The sequence below is a fragment of the Musca domestica genome, unplaced genomic scaffold (genome assembly GCF_030504385.1).
Source record: "Musca domestica strain aabys unplaced genomic scaffold, Musca_domestica.polishedcontigs.V.1.1 13, whole genome shotgun sequence".
Classification (NCBI taxonomy): domain Eukaryota; kingdom Metazoa; phylum Arthropoda; class Insecta; order Diptera; family Muscidae; genus Musca; species Musca domestica.
In genome coordinates this window covers 17,332,076-17,350,728 of record NW_026712172.1, presented here as the reverse complement: position 1 = coordinate 17,350,728, position 18,653 = coordinate 17,332,076, and the positions used below count along the sequence as shown (strand labels likewise).

The 18,653-nt window shown below is 34.5% G+C and overlaps 1 protein-coding gene across 1 annotated transcript in view; it reads right to left on the bottom strand.

Moving 5' to 3' along the window:
• Positions 1-766: 766 nt before the first annotated feature.
• The window catches only part of LOC101896376 (potassium voltage-gated channel protein eag), a 274,849-nt gene continuing 256,962 nt past the window's right edge, over positions 767-18,653 (bottom strand). The window contains exons 14-17 of the mRNA XM_059118706.1: positions 9,873-10,125; positions 9,361-9,812; positions 7,232-7,528; positions 767-2,074 (exon numbers count right to left, since the gene is read on the bottom strand). Coding sequence (XP_058974689.1) covers positions 980-2,074; positions 7,232-7,528; positions 9,361-9,812; positions 9,873-10,125 — 2,097 coding nt within the window. The 3' untranslated portion in view covers positions 767-979. The remainder of the gene's footprint in view (positions 2,075-7,231; positions 7,529-9,360; positions 9,813-9,872; positions 10,126-18,653) is intronic.

Below are 18,653 nucleotides of genomic sequence, written 5' to 3'. Positions count from 1 at the left end.
ATTCTTCTCAGGGGAGGTTACCTTTATTGTCGAAATAAGAACCGACTTTTTCCATAGAAAAAATCCTCTAACCAGATGGACGGCATTTTTTGCAGAAAAAAATCAATGGCGAAGGATCTTTTTTTGTGCAGAAATGGACCTATTTTTCGAATAGAAAAAATTCCTTAAACCAGATAATCGGTATTTTTCCATAAAAAATATTCCACGGGCCACGTTTTTTTTTTCTTTAGAAAAAAATCCCTGACCAGAGGATAGATTGTTTCCATTAAATTTTTTCTTTAGAAAAATGGATTTTATTCCAAAAAAAAAATTAAAAAATCTTCTCCAATGGGTAAATACTCTGCTACGACTTAAATGTCGTCGGTAACGGAGTCGTTTGATTTGTCGATAAAAACGATTTCGATGATGTCGGTAAGTACGCTTTTTGCATGCCGATAAAGTTGTCCCTACATTGTCGATAAGGGTGGTTCTATGGAGAGGTCGATATTGAGGTGTTTTGAATTGTCGATAAATGCGTTGGCTTGCACGCCACTTGAGATTTGAAGGTTATGTCAAATTAAAATATTTTTTTATTTTTAATGCCATTGGACCCCTAGAACAATTTTTTTCAATTTTCTATTCTTTTTTTTTGAAAATTTTTGTTTTTGTTTTTATAAAGCATATAAAGATTTACAAAAAAAAAAAAAAAAAAAAAATAAATCAGCAGATTTTTTAGACGTTTAGAATATTTTTTTTTGGTTTTGGTTTTTGATTTAAGATCTATAGCACGCCAACAGCTTTAAAGCTAGTTTAGAAATGTGAAAAAGCTTTGTTTTGTTTTTTTTGATTAAGTCTATACTCATGAGTTTGTGAGATTTAATCTTTCTTTTGGGGGGTGGCGGCGGGGTTTGTTTCCCGGTTCCCGTCCCCTTTGGACTTACTGCGCTTGCTATTGCTCAAAACTGCTGTTATCCGACTGATGGCGTACTAAAATCTTGGGCTAGAGAAACTCACGCTTCGAACGACCACCAACACCTGCTGAGCCGCTGGCCCCCGGGCCACTGCTGGTTGTGGTGGCGGTGCCAGCCTGGCCGGCACTGCCTGAGGCGGTTGTGACAACAGTGGTGGTGGTGGCTACCGTCGATGGCGCCGGCGGCTGCTGCATTGTGGGCAGCTCCTCTTCGAGCAATCGCTGCTGTTCGGGACTCTGGACAACGGCACTAGCGGCAGCGGCTTGCGAATGGGTCTGCTTGGGAGGCGCCGGTGCTTTTCTGCTCTTCGAACGCCGCTTCTTAAGCATCAAGGGTCCGAGACCATTGCCACCCGGGGTGGTGGTGACCATTTGTACCGGCGTTAGCAGGTTGGATGAGCTAGTTGCTGCAGCCGTAGTTGGCATGGCTATGGCTGCAGCTGCACCTGTTGTCGTTGGAGCAGAGGATGCCGCCGCACCCAATCCACCACCTGCCACCGGACCGATGGCCGGTGCGGTGGTGGCGCTGGGCGGGGCCGTGGATATTGTTATGACCGTGTCGGCGGCCGGTGTTGTGGCGGTGGAATGTGTCGCCCCGCCTTCAGGGCGTCTACCAACTAAGCCCCCTGAGCTGCTGCCACTGGCCGCTGTGGTTGCCGTCGAACTACCGCATACACACACGTTATCATCAGCAGGCGTTGTCTGGCCGGAGGAGTCATGCTGCAAACGCTTGACCAGCTCCCCCAGCATGTCCTCAATGCGACCAATACGTTGTTGCATGCGCTGTAATTCGAGGCGTACATCAACTTTCAGATCCAAAACGGTGGCAATCAGATCACGTTGCGCCAACGTGGGAGGCTGTTCTCGCAGACCTGTGTCATAGGTGTCCGAGGTGGTGGCACGCGATGAAGCCATTTCGATTTGTCGTTCACGTTCCAACGCCAGGTTACGGTCTTTGGCCGTGATGGCGGCCAGGCTGACGGCGGTTGGGGCGCTGCTGCCCTCAATGACAACACGGCTGTCACGACTGGGCGGCGAAGAGTCCACCTCGCCGCCCTCATCGATGGTGTCCTGGCGGGCCAAGGTGGCTTGGCTGGCCTGGAGTTTGGGAGCCTTAGGGAATACCTGAAAAGAGATTGGAGAGAGAGAGAAAAAGAAACACAAGGCGTGGCGGGGAACCACGAAATCCCCAAGGAGGAGAGGAGCGAGAGTTGAAATATGAAGGAGAAAAGAGAGTGAGAGAGAAAGAGATAGAGAGGAGAAAAAAGGAACAAAAAATAAAAGGGAAAATAAAGAAATAGAGAGAAGGAAAATCATTTCCATACAAGATTAGGGAGAGAGAGAGAGTCACACAGTGAGTAAGTGGGTTGTAGAGAGAGAGACAGTCACAGAGTTGCATATTATTTTGGGATCCCGAAATTCACATTCATTTGAGAGTGAGTTTTGGTTTGTAAAGATGTTTTGAGTTGAGTTGTTGCCGTAGAGTTTCGTTCAATGGCATTCATACACACAAACACACAGTGATGTTGGTGAAGTGTTCGAACACCGTGGCATTCCATTTTGTTTTTTGAGGTGAAGATTTTTTACAAAATGTTTATATTTGTTTATTAACAGTTTTTTTGTTTAATTTTATTTTTTTTTTTTTGGTTTTGATTTTATGTGAGTTGCGTACAAAAATCCAATTGTGCGGAGGGCAGGCAAAGGGAAAAGAAGTAACAATGAAAATATTATAAATGTGTTTAAGTTTTTTTTTTTTACTTTTTTGTGGGTAATGTTAAGGGTAAAAAATAATTTGTAATAAAATTGATAAAAACTATTAAACACAAATTTAAATAATACATTAATTTAAAACAAATAAACTAACTCAATATTACAAATGAAATCTAAAAAGATAATACAATTGAATATAATAAAACTTATTTAATATAAAAAAAACAAATTCTAAAAAATATTTCAAACAAAGAAATAGCCGAAAATTTAACATATTTGCATTTAAAGTTATTCAATCTAATTAGACGTCGGGGAGGATTTCAGAATAAAGTCAAGCAGTACGAGTTGAAAAAGCAGTTCCTTAGAGCCTCAAAATATTTTAGTTTCTTTGAAATCTAATTATGAAGGGGGATTTCAAAATGAAGTACAGCTCGCGAGAACAGATGTTGAAAATTTGAAAAAAAAATTTCTGTTAAAAAATTTAAGGTCAGGAAGTGAATTGAACCTCTTAAAATAAAGCTGAGGGTACGAGGAAAAAAACCTGAGATCTATTTTCAATGGAAAATCAATTTCGAGATTCCGAGAAATACTTTTTTTTTATCATCGTGAAGAAATCAGTCCTCCTTGGCTAAAATTTATTTTCAATGGAAACACGAGTCCTGAGATTATGGAAATGATATTTAATCTTCCTGGAAAAAATCAGTACTCGTTGGCTAATCTATCTTTAATGGACAAACGAATCCTGAGATTATGGGGAAAATAGATGTTGTCCTTCCAGTTAGAAATAAATAATATAGAATTTTCAATTGCTGCATGTGTTATGGTGAAGTCCGATTACGGGATGTAATCTTTACTCAGATTGATAAGCAAGAGCAGCATGTTTGCTTGCGACATGTGAGATAGTTATGCGTGTTTATTACCTCCGCCTAAGGTTTATGATGGCATGGTTCATAGGCATGTGTACAGTTGGTACCTATCTCTCTCTCATTTACACTTATTGATCATTTATTTTAAGTAGTTCTTAAGAAATATTTTTAATAAATAGGAAAAGACTTTGCGTCTTTAAAATATTGATCCCGATTTACATTCTGCGAGACTTTTTTTTTTGCTAGGAAATATTCGTTTTCCAGTGTTCTTGTGACTTCGTTTCAGGGATTGAAATTCTTTTCTGAAAAAAACATTGCTCCTCATTCCTGTTAAATTTACTTGACATAAGAAAATTATCATTTTGGGGCTAATAAGTGGATCCCAGGAAATTTTTCCTTCTGGGAAAGTTATTTTATGTAAGTCCGGAGACTTAAATAAACATCTCATTGACCTCAAGCTCAAATAATTTGTTTTTTATTAACAATTAAAAATGTTGAAAACCCATAAAAATATTTAAACATATTTTGGGAAATAATAGTCCCGGAATCTATTTTTTTGGTCTTGGTCGCTTAAAAAAATGGTTCTTATTGAAAGAAAAATAAATAATTTCTTGCGACCAGGAAATTTTTTTTAAGGAATTTAATAAATTTGTTTTTTGTTAATAATTAATCTCCAGATTTTGTTTGGTCCTGACCAATTGGCAATGGAAATTTAAGTATTGAGACTAATAATTTATTCACATTCAGCGATTTTTTTAGAATGCTTAATGATGTTGAAGTTGGTTCACAGGAACTGGAGATTTTTTTTAGTATACGAATTTTGAAAGAGAAAAATATGTTTCTTTGAGGCTGAAAATTTCTTCTACTGAGAAAATAGCCTTTGACATTGAGGGTTTTTTTAGTCCAATATCGTTATTTTCTATTGAAGCATCTTTTTCAAGGCCTCAAGAGTGTTTTATTAAAAAAAAACACCTGCGGATTTCTTCTACAGACATAAATCAATCTCTAGAACCCCGAAAATGATTTCCACACACTCTGAATAAATTCTTCTCTGAAAATTCATTTTTTTTATTAAGAAAATATAAAAAATCCTTAAATATAAGGAGACTTCTTCCTTTAGGGGCTATGACATTTTAGAACTCATATTTCCTGATAAAAAATAGTTTTCCCATTCTCAAAAAACTGATAAGGACCTAGCAAATGTATTTAAACATGACCGATTCCAGAACCCCATTTACTATTTACTGATTATATTTCGTCGATAAAGGTTGTTTCGATGACTCGGTAAAAACTTGGTGGGATGCTTCCATTTCATTGTCGATCAGTCCCTAGTTTTTTTTTACAGAAAAATTTTGATATGAAAAATATTTAGTGACTAAGTTAACGTCGTGGGTAATGAAGCTTCCGTTAATAAATATGTAAAATAAAATACCCGTAATGCGGTATTTTCATCGTTGATCAATTTTTCTGAAGAAATTTTAGAATACAAATTTTAGTTTGATGTTAGTAGTATTTCCGCTTGTGATTTGGACTTTATCTTTTTGGCTAAAACATTGCACAGGGACTACGATTAATTAGACTTCATTGAGGTATTTTTTTTGGTTTTTTTTTTTGAGTAATTTTTGTTTAGAAGTTATGTTCAGAAACTGAGAACTTTTTTAAAAGTAGAAGAACTTTTTTTTAATTTCTTATTTATATAGTAGGGCTAGGCAATGTTGCCTACTTCCCACAAGTCCACCTTGTCTGCAAAAAAAGTTCTTATTTTTTTGGAGAAACAATTTTTTTTGAGTCCTGAAAAAGTGTTTTCGATGAAAATGAGTTCAGCTCTACGAACTAAATTGGAAATGGATTATTGTGTCATTTTGCAAAAAGAAAACTGACTGGAATCATTTTTTAGAAAGATTTGTTTCCAACACAAAAAAGGGATTCCTATAATAAAAGACGGATTTATCTAATACAGAAAAATTCTCCATTTTGAGTTTATGTTTGCGGGCAAGAGAGTAATTTATTTCGTCGGTAAACACGATTCAAAATTGTTAAGAGTATGCCGATAAGGTAGTTGCTCGGGGTCGATAAAGATGTTGCTGCGGTGGTCGATAAATGTGAGTTTCTGACCGTCGATAAGGACGTTAAATTAAGAAAGGAGAAAAAAAATTGTTTTAGAATCTGCAGCTAATTTTGATAACATATCTGCTGAATACATAGTTTTCTATAGGACAAATTCGACAGGATACTTATGTCTTGAAAACAATTTTTATGGATTGAGGATATTGGTTTCTCTAAAGAAATTGTAATTTTGATAACGGCATTTTTTCGAATGGGAATATTTCTGAAAAGTTATTTTATTTTTCTAAAAACAAAAAAAAAACTTTGATAAATTTTGCTATCAATTTGAGGTTATGTGAACTGATGATATGCAGCCGATAGAGATGTTTTGGTCGATAAATCAGAACATATTACTGTCGATAAGAACTGTTCGAAGGTAGGTGATAAATGGGGGTATGTGATCGTCGATCCAGACAGTGAGAAAATGGGCCGATAAAAGTAGGTACGTATTTGAGGTTAAGTTTTCGGTAAAAACGATTCGAATACAGTCAGCAAATGAAGGTGCCGGTTAATATGTTATTCCCATGTTGATGGAGGCATTTTTGGGAGGGGTCGATTATTAATACAGTCGGTAATCATATTACTGTCGATAAAGAAGACTTCGAGGTGACCTATGAATGCAATTTTTTAAATCATTTAGCAAAAAAACCGTAGAATTGAAATTTTTTCTGTAAGGCAATATTCTGTAGAAAATTTCTCTTTTCAAAAAAAAGATCCTTCCAATAAAAATATATATTCTCGTCAATAAGTAAAAATTTTATATGGTCGGTAAAACGATTTCAATACTCGTCGGTAAATATGTTGTCGATAAATAAGAGTATATATTACTGTCGATAAAGACCGTTCGAAGGTGGTCGATAAATGCGAGTTTGAGATCGTCAATACAGAAAGATGATAACATTGAAGTTATGTTGTCGGTAAACATGATTCCAAAACCCGTCGACAAATAAGTAATGGAAGATGTCGGTAAATTGGTTATTCCAATGTTGATGAAGACGTTTTTAAGGTGGTCGATAAATGAGAGCATTTTATTCTGGATAAAGATGGCTTTCAGTTGGTTTATAAATGCGAGTATGGGATGGTCGAAACAAACAGTCGGGAGATAGTCGATAAATGTTGGTACGAATTTGAGGCTGTCATGGTGTTATGATGGTATTGATTTTTTTATTTTTCTATATCGCAGGTTTTTTTACAGACAGAAGATAAATTTGAGGTTATGTTGTCGGTAAATATGATTCCAAACTCGGTCGGCAAAAAAGTAATGGAAGATGACGGTAAATTGGTTATTTCAATGTCGATGGAGACGTTTTAGAGGTGGTCGATAAATAAATGAGTCGATAAATGTCGGTACGAATTAGAGGCTATGTCATGGTGTTAAAATGCTATTAATTTTATTTTTTTTTTAATTTTTTTCTGGATCGCATGTTTTTCAATATTTTTTTTTTATAAAAAAAAAATACAAACAAAATTCATTAACCAAAAATTTAAATGTTCAAAAAAAAAAAGAAAAAAAAATCATTCCAAAAAATACTAAATATTTTAAAATGATTGTGCGAAAATATTGTTTTATCTTGTTTTTGTTTTGGATCGATTAATTTACTTTATTGCCTTGTCCACCATTGCTACTCGAAGTACTACTCTGCCTTGCCTGAGCGGCAGTGCTTTCGCGCAGACTTTCGCGGGCACTCAAACTTCTCGAAACTGCTACCTTGGCGCTGGTATCGCTAGCCGAATCGACACTTGAACTACCCAAGAGGCGTCCCCATTTGCTAGCACGTGTACTACGTGCAGATGGTGGACCCGATGATGGTGATGGCGAGGGGGATGGTGTGGGTGCGGCAGCGGTGGTTGTTAGAACACGGGAGTCCTCGGTTAGTGTTAATTTGGCAGGTAACTTCTTTGGGGTGTTGCCACAAATAGAGACAAACACACACGCACACAAGTTTTCAAACGGGGTTGCCAATTACGGAGTTGGGCGGGAAATTTGCGGGGAAATGTTGGAGAATTGTTTTATTTATAGATTTTTTTTGAGTTTGGGGAAGGAGGGAATAAAATGTTAATGATTTTTGGTTATGTTGTTTGTTTTTTTTTTTATGAACATTTGATTATTAGCAATAGACACGAACACACATACAGACACATATACACACACATAGCAATACATGTGTATAATTTTGTTGCAGAGTTTTGTTGTTGTGGTGTTTTTTTTCGGTATTTGGCGTTTTTGTATTGACGAGTTTTTATGTTTTTTGTTGTGTTTTGAAAAAAGACAAAAAAGAGAGACAAGACAACGGGCATAAGTTTTTAATTCTTATTTTTTTTAAATATGATTAATTTTTGTTTTGTATAATTTATTTTTTTAAATTATTTCAAATTACAAATAAACAATAACTCAACACAAATAGAGAACATATTTAACAACGCCACCTAAAAATATTGAAATTAAATTTGAAATTTCTTAATTTAATAAAGGAGGATTGAAAGGATAAAAACCATTTATTTTAACATATTTGCATTTAAAGTCATATCGGGAATAAAAGATTTGAGACTCTGGGAAGTAAAGATCGCCGTTTGAAAAAATGAGTTTTTTAAAGTAAGAAATGAAGAATAGGGATAATCGAGGAAATCTTGGGTTTGGAGGACGTCAACAGCATACAAGAAAATCATTTTAACATATTTGCATTTAAAGTTAATTTAGAACTACATTTGAAAATTTTGTATTTCTTAAAAATTATTTAAATTTTCTACAGAAAAAAATGCCTCCCAGAGCCCAGAGAATTTTTTTCTACAGAAAAAAATGCCTCCCAGAGGCCAGAGAATTTTTTTCTATAGAAAAAAATGCCTCCCTGAGGCCAATGCATTTTTTTCTATAGAAAAAAAAAACTTCCTGAGGTCAATGAATTTTTTCCTATGGAAAAAATGCCTCCCTCAGGCCAATGATTTTTTTTTCTATAGGAAAAATGCCTCCCTGAGGCCAGTGAATTTTTTTCTATAGAAAAAAATGCCTCCCTGAGGCCAGTGAATTTTTTTCTATAGAAAAAAATGCCTCCCTGAGGCCAGTGAATTTTTTTCTATAGAAAAAAATGCCTCCCTGAGGCCAGTGAATTTTTTTCTATAGAAAAAAATGCCTCCCTGAGGCCAGTGAATTTTTTTCTATAGAAAAAAATGCCTCCCTGAGGCCAGTGAATTTTTTTCTATAGAAAAAAATGCCTCTCTGAGGCCAGTGAATTTTTTTCTATAGGAAAAAATGCCTCCCTGAGGCCAGTGAATTTTTTTCTATAGAAAAAAATGCCTCCCTGAGGCCTGTGAATTTTTTTTCTATAGAAGTTTCAAATTCATTTTTAATTTTTTTAAATTTTGAAAACAAAAGTCCTTGACTGAAAATGTTAACATATTTATATTCAAAGATATTAAAATTTTGTTGATTTTTATCCTTTAATCCGCTTTTTTTAAATAAAAAAATAAGCTACAAACAAAGAAAAAACTTTAAACAATTATTTATTTATCAAACCTTTGGCACGTTAAGGCATTGATTTGGCTTGGGTAAGACATTTAGAGACATTTATTTAAATTTAATTTTTTTAAAAAAGAAAAATATTTTTTAAAACTACAAAAAATAAGGAAAACAACTCTTCAACACACACATACATTGATGCAAATTAACCCATACACATACAAATTTAAAACACAATTATTTTTTGAGAGAGAAAATATCTACTTCCCACTCACCTTATTACGATCCGTATCGGCGGCATCTGAGGCACCGCCTCCACTGCTGCCACCACCACCGCCGCCTCCTTTCTCTACATCGCTTTGGCCCGACACGGCCTCCTTCGATCCCGTCTGAACCTGAGGCGTTCGCCGGAATTTCGAAAAGATCTTTCGCACCAAATGATCCTGATTCTGAGGCAGCTGTGGCTCATTTTTTCGCCTTTCGGCCAATTCTTTTTCGCGCTTCACATCGGCCACCTTGCGAAAAATCAAACGATGCCTCAGATTGTAGGTGAGCACCAGATTGCGGGCAAAGCTATTTGCGAAAGCCGAATAGAAATCGAGGACTTCGAGTAATTTATCACGTTTGATGGCATGCAAATCACAATAGGTAAGGGCACGGACATTGGCCGCACTTTGGCCAACGGCAGAATCCTTCCAGAATTGGTCGCCAAAGACGTCGCCTTTGCCTAAATACAAAAATGTTTGAAAAATATTTCAAAATATTCCCCGATCGTTTCAAAACTCACCCAATATAGCCACAACTTCGTCGTCCTGTATGACCTCCAGCGATCCCGTGACAATGAAACACAAGCTATCTATACTCTCACCCGTGTGATAGAGTAAATCACCCGGTGCCGAGTGCGACATCATAAAGTGCATGGCCAATGCTCGCAGACAGCCATCCGAGGCAAGACGAAACGCTGGATGCTCGTTAAATACTTTGCGATTTAGATGAACACAAATATCAGCCTTCATATCTTTCGGACAATAGTTTAGTACCTGTGAAATGAATTTTGTTTGTTTGGTTGGTTGATGATGGTATTTTATTCTTGGATTTGAACACAGATTACTTAAACAGAGATAGAGAGAGGGGGAGAGTCTATGCGGTAAGTTTGTTTTCTTGTTTTATTTTTTGGATTCTAAGACTAATCTCGTTTTTTTTCAGATTCTAAGACTAATCTCTTTGTTTTATTTCAGATTCTAAGACTAATCTCCAAACACGAACATCTAACGATCCTACTTTCCAGAACGAAACGCGAAATAAAATTGAAAAACAATGAAAAACTCAAGAAAAAAATGAAGGGGTCGAAGGTTGAAATCCTGGAATTTTCAATTTAATATATTTGCATTTAAAGTTATATCCTCGATAAAGAGAATCCCATAAAAGGTCAAACGTCTAATAGTAGATTTTTTATGGAATAAAACTCGGTGAATGCCGGGAGGCTTCTTTTCATTGAAAAAATAAGTTTTTTCCTATAAAAAATACCTCTCCGAGGCCTATGATTTTTTTTCTATAGAAAAAATACCTCTCCGAGGCCAGCGAATTATTTTCTATAGGAAAAAATACCTCTCCGAGGCCAGCGAATTTTTTTCTATAGGAAAAAATACCTCTCCGAGGCCAGCGAATTTTTTTTCTATTGGAAAAAATACCTCTCCGAGGCCAGCGAATTTTTTTCTATAGAAAAAAATGCGAATTTTTTTTATAGGCAAAAATACCTCTCCGAGGCCAGCGAATTTTTTCTATAGAAAAAAATGCCTCTCCTATAAAAAATGCCTCACTGAAGCCAGTGAATTTTTTTCTATAGAAAAAAATGCCTCACTGAGGCTTGCGAATTTTTTTCTATAGAAAAAAATGCCTCACTGAGGCTTGCGAATTTTTTTCTATAGAAAAAAATGCCTCACTGAGGCTTGCGAATTTTTTTCTATAGAAAAAAATGCCTCACTGAGGCTTGCGAATTTTTTTCTATAGGAAAAAAATGCCTCACTGAGGCTGGCGAATTTTTTTCTATAGAAAAAAAAATGCCTCACTGAGGCTGGCGAATTTTTTTCTATAGGAAAAAAATGCCTCACTGAGGCTGGCGAATTTTTTTCTATAGGAAAAAAATGCCTCACTGTGGCTGGCGAATTTTTTTCTATAGGAAAAAAATGCCTCACTGTGGCTGGCGAATTTTTTTCTATAGGAAAAAAATGCCTCACTGAGGCTGGCGAATTTTTTTCTATAGAAAAAAATGCCTCACTGAGGCTTGCGAATTTTTTCTATAGAAAAAAATGCCTCTCTGAGGCCTGTGATTTTTTTTCTATAGAAAAAAAATGCCTCCCCGAGGCCAGTGAGTTTTTTTCTATAGAAAAAAAATGCCTCACTGTGGCCTGACGAATTTTTTTCTATAGAAAAAAAAATGTCTCGCTGAGGCCTGTGAATTTTTTTCTATAGAAAAAATGTCTCGCTGAGGCCTGTGAATTTTTTTCTATAGAAAAAAATGCCTCATTGAGGCGTGACGAATTTTTTTCTATAGAAAAAAATGCCTCACAGAGGCCTGACGAATTGTTTTCTATAGGAAAAAATGCTTCCCTGTGGCTAGTGATTTTTTCTGTAGAAAAAATGCCTCACTGAGGTTGGAGTATTTTTTTCTATAGGAAAAAAATGCCTCACTGAGGCTGGCGAATTTTTTTCTATAAAAAAAAAAAATGCCTCACTGAGGCTGGCGAATTTTTTCTATAGGAAAAAAATGCCTCACTGAGGCTGGCGAATTTTTTTCTATAGGAAAAAAATGCCTCACTGTGGCTGGCGAATTTTTTTCTATAGGAAAAAAATGCCTCACTGTGGCTGGCGAATTTTTTTCTATAGGAAAAAAATGCCTCACTGAGGCTGGCGAATTTTTTTCTATAGGAAAAAAATGCCTCACTGAGGCTGGCGAATTTTTTTCTATAGGAAAAAAATGCCTCACTGAGGCTGGCGAATTTTTTTCTATAGGAAAAAAATGCCTCACTGAGGCTGGCGAATTTTTTTCTATAGGAAAAAAAATGCCTCACTGAGGCTGGCGAATTTTTTTCTATAGGAAAAAAATGCCTCACTGAGGCTGGCGAATTTTTTTCTATAGGAAAAAAATGCCTCACTGAGGCTGGCGAATTTTTTTCTATAGGAAAAAAATGCCTCACTGAGGCTGGCGAATTTTTTTCTATAGGAAAAAAATGCCTCACTGAGGCTGGCGAATTTTCTATAGTAAAAAATGCTCAATGAGCTGGCGAATTCTATAGGAAAAAAATGCCTCACTGAGGCTGGCGAATTTTTTTCTATAGGAAAAAAATGCCTCACTGAGGCTGGCGAATTTTTTTCTATAGGAAAAAAATGCCTCACTGAGGCTGGCGAATTTTTTCTATAGGAAAAAAAATGCCTCTCCGAGGCCAGTAAATTTTTTTCTATAGAAAAAATGCCTCTCCGAGGCCAGTGAATTTTTTTCTATACAAAAAAATCCCTCCCTGAGGCCTGCGAATTTTTTCTAATCTTGTAATCTTTTTGGATTCCCCCTTGGTATGTCCCCTCTAGTCTCTACACCAATTTTTTGTCAAATTCACAGTGTTACGAAATCAAAACAAAAATATATAGATATTTTTTTTGAAACAGAACATTTAAAATTCAATTTCGTAACACTGTCCAGTTGATGTTTTTTGTTTTTGTAGCAAACAATGCGATCTCAACTATTTTTAAAGGCACAAACTATAGTCATCGAAAATGGTATAAAGGCAGTGTTGTTGTTTTATTTTTTTTCGGGAAGGAGAAGGATTCGTTTCTGAAAGAGAACATTTTCAACTAACACATTTTTGAGATATAAAATTCAAACCGAACTGAAATTTAGTGTTTTTTTCAGATATTGGTTCGGTTTAAAGCTATCATCTAATGGCAAATATTTGACGGACGCTTTTCGTATTGACACGGATAAAAGCTGTGACTTGGTTTGTTTTTTTTTGTTAGCTGGCAGTTAACACACACACACACTAGCTTTCTACCTAAAATTGTTATCAGTTAGCGTTTTTTCGAGTTTCTCTGATTTACCTTGAGGAAGAGAGAGAGAAAGAAAGAAAAAAACAGAGACACACAGACAAATTAAAGAGGAACAAATTATTGGAATTCATGATTTAAAAAAAATCGGAAAAAGAAAATAGCGAAAAATTAAATGTGGTTGAAATAAAGCAGAGAAGAATGAGAAAGAGATCAAAGCAGTGTGGAGGATAAAAAATTGTGCGAAAAAGCATTGATGTAATAAAAAAAGGAAGCATTTCTATGAAAGAAAGTTATGGATAAATGGATAGCTTTAAATACAGATGAGCTTTTGAGTCTCTTTATGAAGCAGATTTGCACTTTAAGATTTGGCATAAAGAATTTTTTCTTAAAAAATGCTACTTTGTAAAAAAAATTAAAAAAAAAATTTTCCTTAAGGAAATATTTTATCAAAATATAAACACGTTTTTCCCAAAAATTGCCAAAATTATTTATTGAATATTTTTTTTTTTTTTTGAGTAAAAAAATGTATAATTATTTTTTTTACAAAAAATTTTTAATAAAATTAATTTAAAAAAATATATAATTTTTATTTATTATTTTATAATTATTTTTATTTTATTATTAAAATTTGTTATTTGTTTATAAAGAAAAAATTATTTTCAAAAATATTTCCAAAAATTTTTTTCCACAAAATTTTTATCAAAAAATTCTAATTTAATGTTGGTGTAATAATATTCTTAATAATCCATAATCCCAGAATATTATCAATAAAGACAAAATTATCGGTTTTGAAAAATATTTGTTTCGAAGAAAAATAATTATTTTAATATTTGAAGGGCAATTTCTGTCCAAAGCTTGGTTTTTAAAAAAAAGAGTATTAAGAAAAATTTATGAAAATTTATCACACAAAAATATTTTTAATTTTTCTTTTTCGGAATATTTTTTGGATCGAAACGATTTGGAAAATATTGTACAAATTGTATCCAATTTTGTACAACTTAGTAATTTTCGCAAAACCACCCCCATATCTCAATCCCAGACCCCAACAGAGACCTCAATATCAAATTTCGATATTCCATATTTTAAAATGGCCATAACTCCTTAAATAATTAGGTTTCTTCGTTTTTAGCTATTATTTGTGATCACTTTTTTGAGCATGAATTATTGAATATTTTAAAATGGTCATAACTCCTTAAATATTGAGTTTTCGCTGTTTTTAGCTATTATTTGTGATCACTTTTCAAGGCATGAATTATTGAATATTTTAAAATGGCCATAACTCCTTAAATATTGAGTTTTCGGCGTTTTTAGCTATTATTTGTGATCCCTTTTGTAGGCATGAATTATTGAATATTTTAAAATGGCCATAACTCCCCTAATATTGAGTTTTCGGCATGAATTATTGAATATTTTAAAATGGCCATAACTCCTTAAATATTGAGTTTTCGGCATTTTTAGCTATTATTTGTGATCACTTTGTAGAGCATGAATTATTGAATATTTTAAAATGGCCATAACTCCTTAAATATTGAGTTTTCGGCGTTTTTAGCTATTATTTGTGATCACTTTGCTAGGCATGAATTATTGAATATTTTAAATTTTAAATAATACACACTTCCCAAACCAACTCCATATCTCAATCCCAGAAACCAGAAGAGACCTCAATATCAAATGCGAGATCTGTCCCTTCATTCAACACCCAATGTAGTGCCACTTAGTACTTTTCGAAAAAATACGGGACACATTTTCAAAGGTATCCAGTAATGGCCTTAAACACAGATACAATCAGATCATCATCATCATATCAAATATCAGAATTCCATCTCTATCCCTTCACCCAAACCCATTTTAGTACCGCTTAGTACCTTTCAAACAATTATTGTACATATTTCCCAAAACCACTTCCATATCTCAATTCCAGATATCGACAGAGACCTGAATATCAAATTTGAGGATTTGAGCCGTATCCCTTTACCCAATACCCAATTTGGTACCATTTGGTGCTGGTGGTACATATATGGGACACATTTCCAAAATCACTGCAAAATCTCAAACACAAATACGAAAAGTTATCTAAATATCAAATTTCAGAATTGTATTCCTTCAACCAAGACCAATTTTAGTACCTTTTAGTACTTTTCGTACAATTAAAGTACACATTTCCAAAACCAACTACATATCTCAATCTCAGATATCAACTCTTCACCCAAAACCAAGTTGTACCAAATATATCACTATTTAGCGATTTTCGTACACTTGTAGTGCACATTTCCAAAATCACCACCTAATCACAAATCTGCCACCAACAGGAATCCCAATACAACATTTAAAAATTTTGAGATAGAAAGCTAAAATTTTGCACACATGTGTATTTTATCAGTAGACAGATTAAGCTCTTAAATGGTCCATGTCGGTCGACGTTTTCATATAGCCCCCATATAACGGTACCTCCCGATGTTCGGTATTTTGATGATTTTAGCGACATTATTTAAAGACCTTAATGGGTACAAAACCTATGACAAAAAACTGTCTATTCAGCTCCAAGTTTTCGTATAGCCCCCATATGACGGTACCTCCTGATATTCGGTATTTTGACGATTTTAGCGTCATTATTCATCGGAACTGTTTCATATTTCGTATTTGAAGTTCGTAATAGGTGCTACAGTCTATGACGGAAAATTGTCTGTGCAGGCCCACGTCTTCGTATAGGCCCCCATATATCAGTGGCTCCCTATATTCGATATTTTGACGATTTTTACTACACTATTCACCGAAGTCTCGCATTTGAATATTTTAATGGCATATGCCTATGTACGTCCACGTCATCGTATAGACCCTAATATAACGGCTCATTCGTTATTTTTCATATTTTAACAGAATTTTATTATTTTATTTTTTTTTTCAAAATTTCCAAATTCGTACCAAATGGAGGAGGGATCGGTCCACGTCTTCGGATAGCCTCCCCCAACATATCGGTAGCTCCCTTTATTCGCTATTTTGATGATTTTAGCGACATTATTCACAGGAATTGTTTCATATTTCATATTTGAAGTTTCTAAAAGGTACTACAGCCCATGACAGAAAATTATCTGTGCAGGTCCAGGTCTTCGTATAGCCCCCCAAATAACGCTAACTCCCAATATTCGGTATTTTTAAGATTTTAACAGATTTTTTTACGGATTTTTTTTTTTGAAAATTGCCAAATTCATTCGAAATCGTTGTTGTTCAAGGATCGCCCGGTCCACGTCTTTATGGAGGTCCAGATCTTCGTATAGCGCCCCAAATAACGGTTTTTTTTTTAATTTTTTTACGTTCCTTCCAAATGGCGGGGCGAACTTAGCTCCTTTTTTACTTGTTCTAATTTGTTATTTGAAACTCGCAATAGGTAACAGCCACTATAACGGGAAACTGGTACTATCAACCTTTCGACATTCTTTAAATCGATTTCACTGGCAAAAATGGAAGTAGGCCCAATTTTCAATATCGATTTTTTTTAAGATTTTCTTACCTCATAATAGAGGATATTAAAAGTTCTTCTCGGTCGGACTCAACACTTGTTTATTATTTATATATTAAAACCAGTAAGCAAATTCTATAGTCTTGCGGGGCCGACCATGTGATACCCTACAACACTTCAACATATTAGAAGCCCCCTTATGTCCGAATCTATTTTGGAAGATTTCGCTTTTGAAATTATGTCACGGAACACTGCCCAGATATTATCCTTAGCTTTGTGACCAGGGACATTTGGTCAAAGCACTCCGTCGTGCTGTTAGTTCTTATGGTCCATTTTACAGCTAAACATAATCCAATGACCATCCAAAATGCTAGAATTCTTCCCTATCCGTATCTCTCTCCTCAGGCGTGTCGATTGGCTTCAATTGTGTGATCAGGAAATTTTTTCTGTTATTGTTCATTTGAACCCTTCAATAGTTTGCGAACATTTCCTGTAAGTCATGTTGGTATTTTTTCACACAAAACTATTAGTCCATTCTAGCCGCTATCCTAAACTCTAACTTCATGCGAGATTTCATGTCCGTTGGTTTCTATTTGTGACCTTTATAACTGCAAAATTAGGAACATTTTTAGTTGTTGGTCCATTTCAATCCCTAAATATATTGCTAAAACAATAGATCTAGCCCTTCTAAGCCTAATCCTACCCTTACGGACATTTTCGTGAGAATCGGACGATAATTGCAAACTCTATATAATATTCCTAACCTGTGTGGTAAGGTGAAAAAATATTACAAAATATTCACTTCAATATTATAAGTCAAATTGAAAAAATCGAATGCGATAAACAAATATTAAAAAATAAAAATTTGTCACAAAATACTACAAAATCTATATTATGCGATTTTTTCGGATTTTATACTTTTATGCCAAGAGGGCATTCTGAATTGAAAAATTTGTCAAAATCGGTCCAGCTATTCTTGTGATATAAGCATTCTAGCTAACATCCTCTTCCTTTGTATATATACATTGTACATATTTCGCTATGTATATTCGATATATTTACTATCGGCATCCACGTAACGTTCAGAATTGACCTGTTCGTCTATTTGTGATTTCGCCGAGATTAAAAATATTCGCGGTTTAATGGAAAATTTGAAATTTATGGTCTATTTCACCCCCTAAATATTACCCGATGACCATCAAAATTGCTCTAGCTCCATGCTATAATTGTGACCTGTAGAGCAACCACAAAATCAGGAAAACTTTCACTTTTTGGTACATTTCAACCCCTAAATATTATGCGATCATCTCCAAATGAAATAGGGTTGTATTCTGATCTTAACCCCACCTTCGTTTTCAATTTCGTGAGGATCGGGCCATAATTGCGACATGTAGAGTGATTACAAGTTAACATCGACAAACGGACGGACGGACATACATAGCTAGATCGACTCAGCTCGTCGAGTTAGGAAGATCCATATATACTTTCCTATGTGGGAAACCAATATTTCGAGGTGTAACATAATTTTTGGCCCAATCAAACTTACAATACCCCCTAACTTCTAGTGTTGTAGGGTATAATAAAAATTTAAATATTAAAATTATATTTGAAGTCGTAAAAGTTTGTTAAATATTGAATTTATATTTTAATATTTAACAAACTTTTTCGTTCCAAAAAAATGTTCTTAGCAGACAGGAAAAAAATTAAAAATTTAATTTTTTTGAGATTTTTTTTTTAAATATAAATATTTAGTCAGCTATTTATCTATCTGTACATTTATTATTACTATTATTTTTTTTTTTTTTTTTTTGGACTCCCATGTAAAGAGAACATTTTCTTGTTATTCTGCCCCTTAAAATATTGTGTCTCAAAGCTCATCAGCTTTAAAGCTATTTTTCAAATAAAATATTTTTTTTTAAAATTATTTAAAATGAGCTTAGTTTTATTGAAAGCTTACGAAATATAAAGCCAAAGGAGTAAAGATATAAATAAAAAATAGACAAAAAAAGAAACAGAAAATTCAATTAAAGCTGGCTGGAAATAATAGATAAGAAGCTTTGAAAAAAAGGC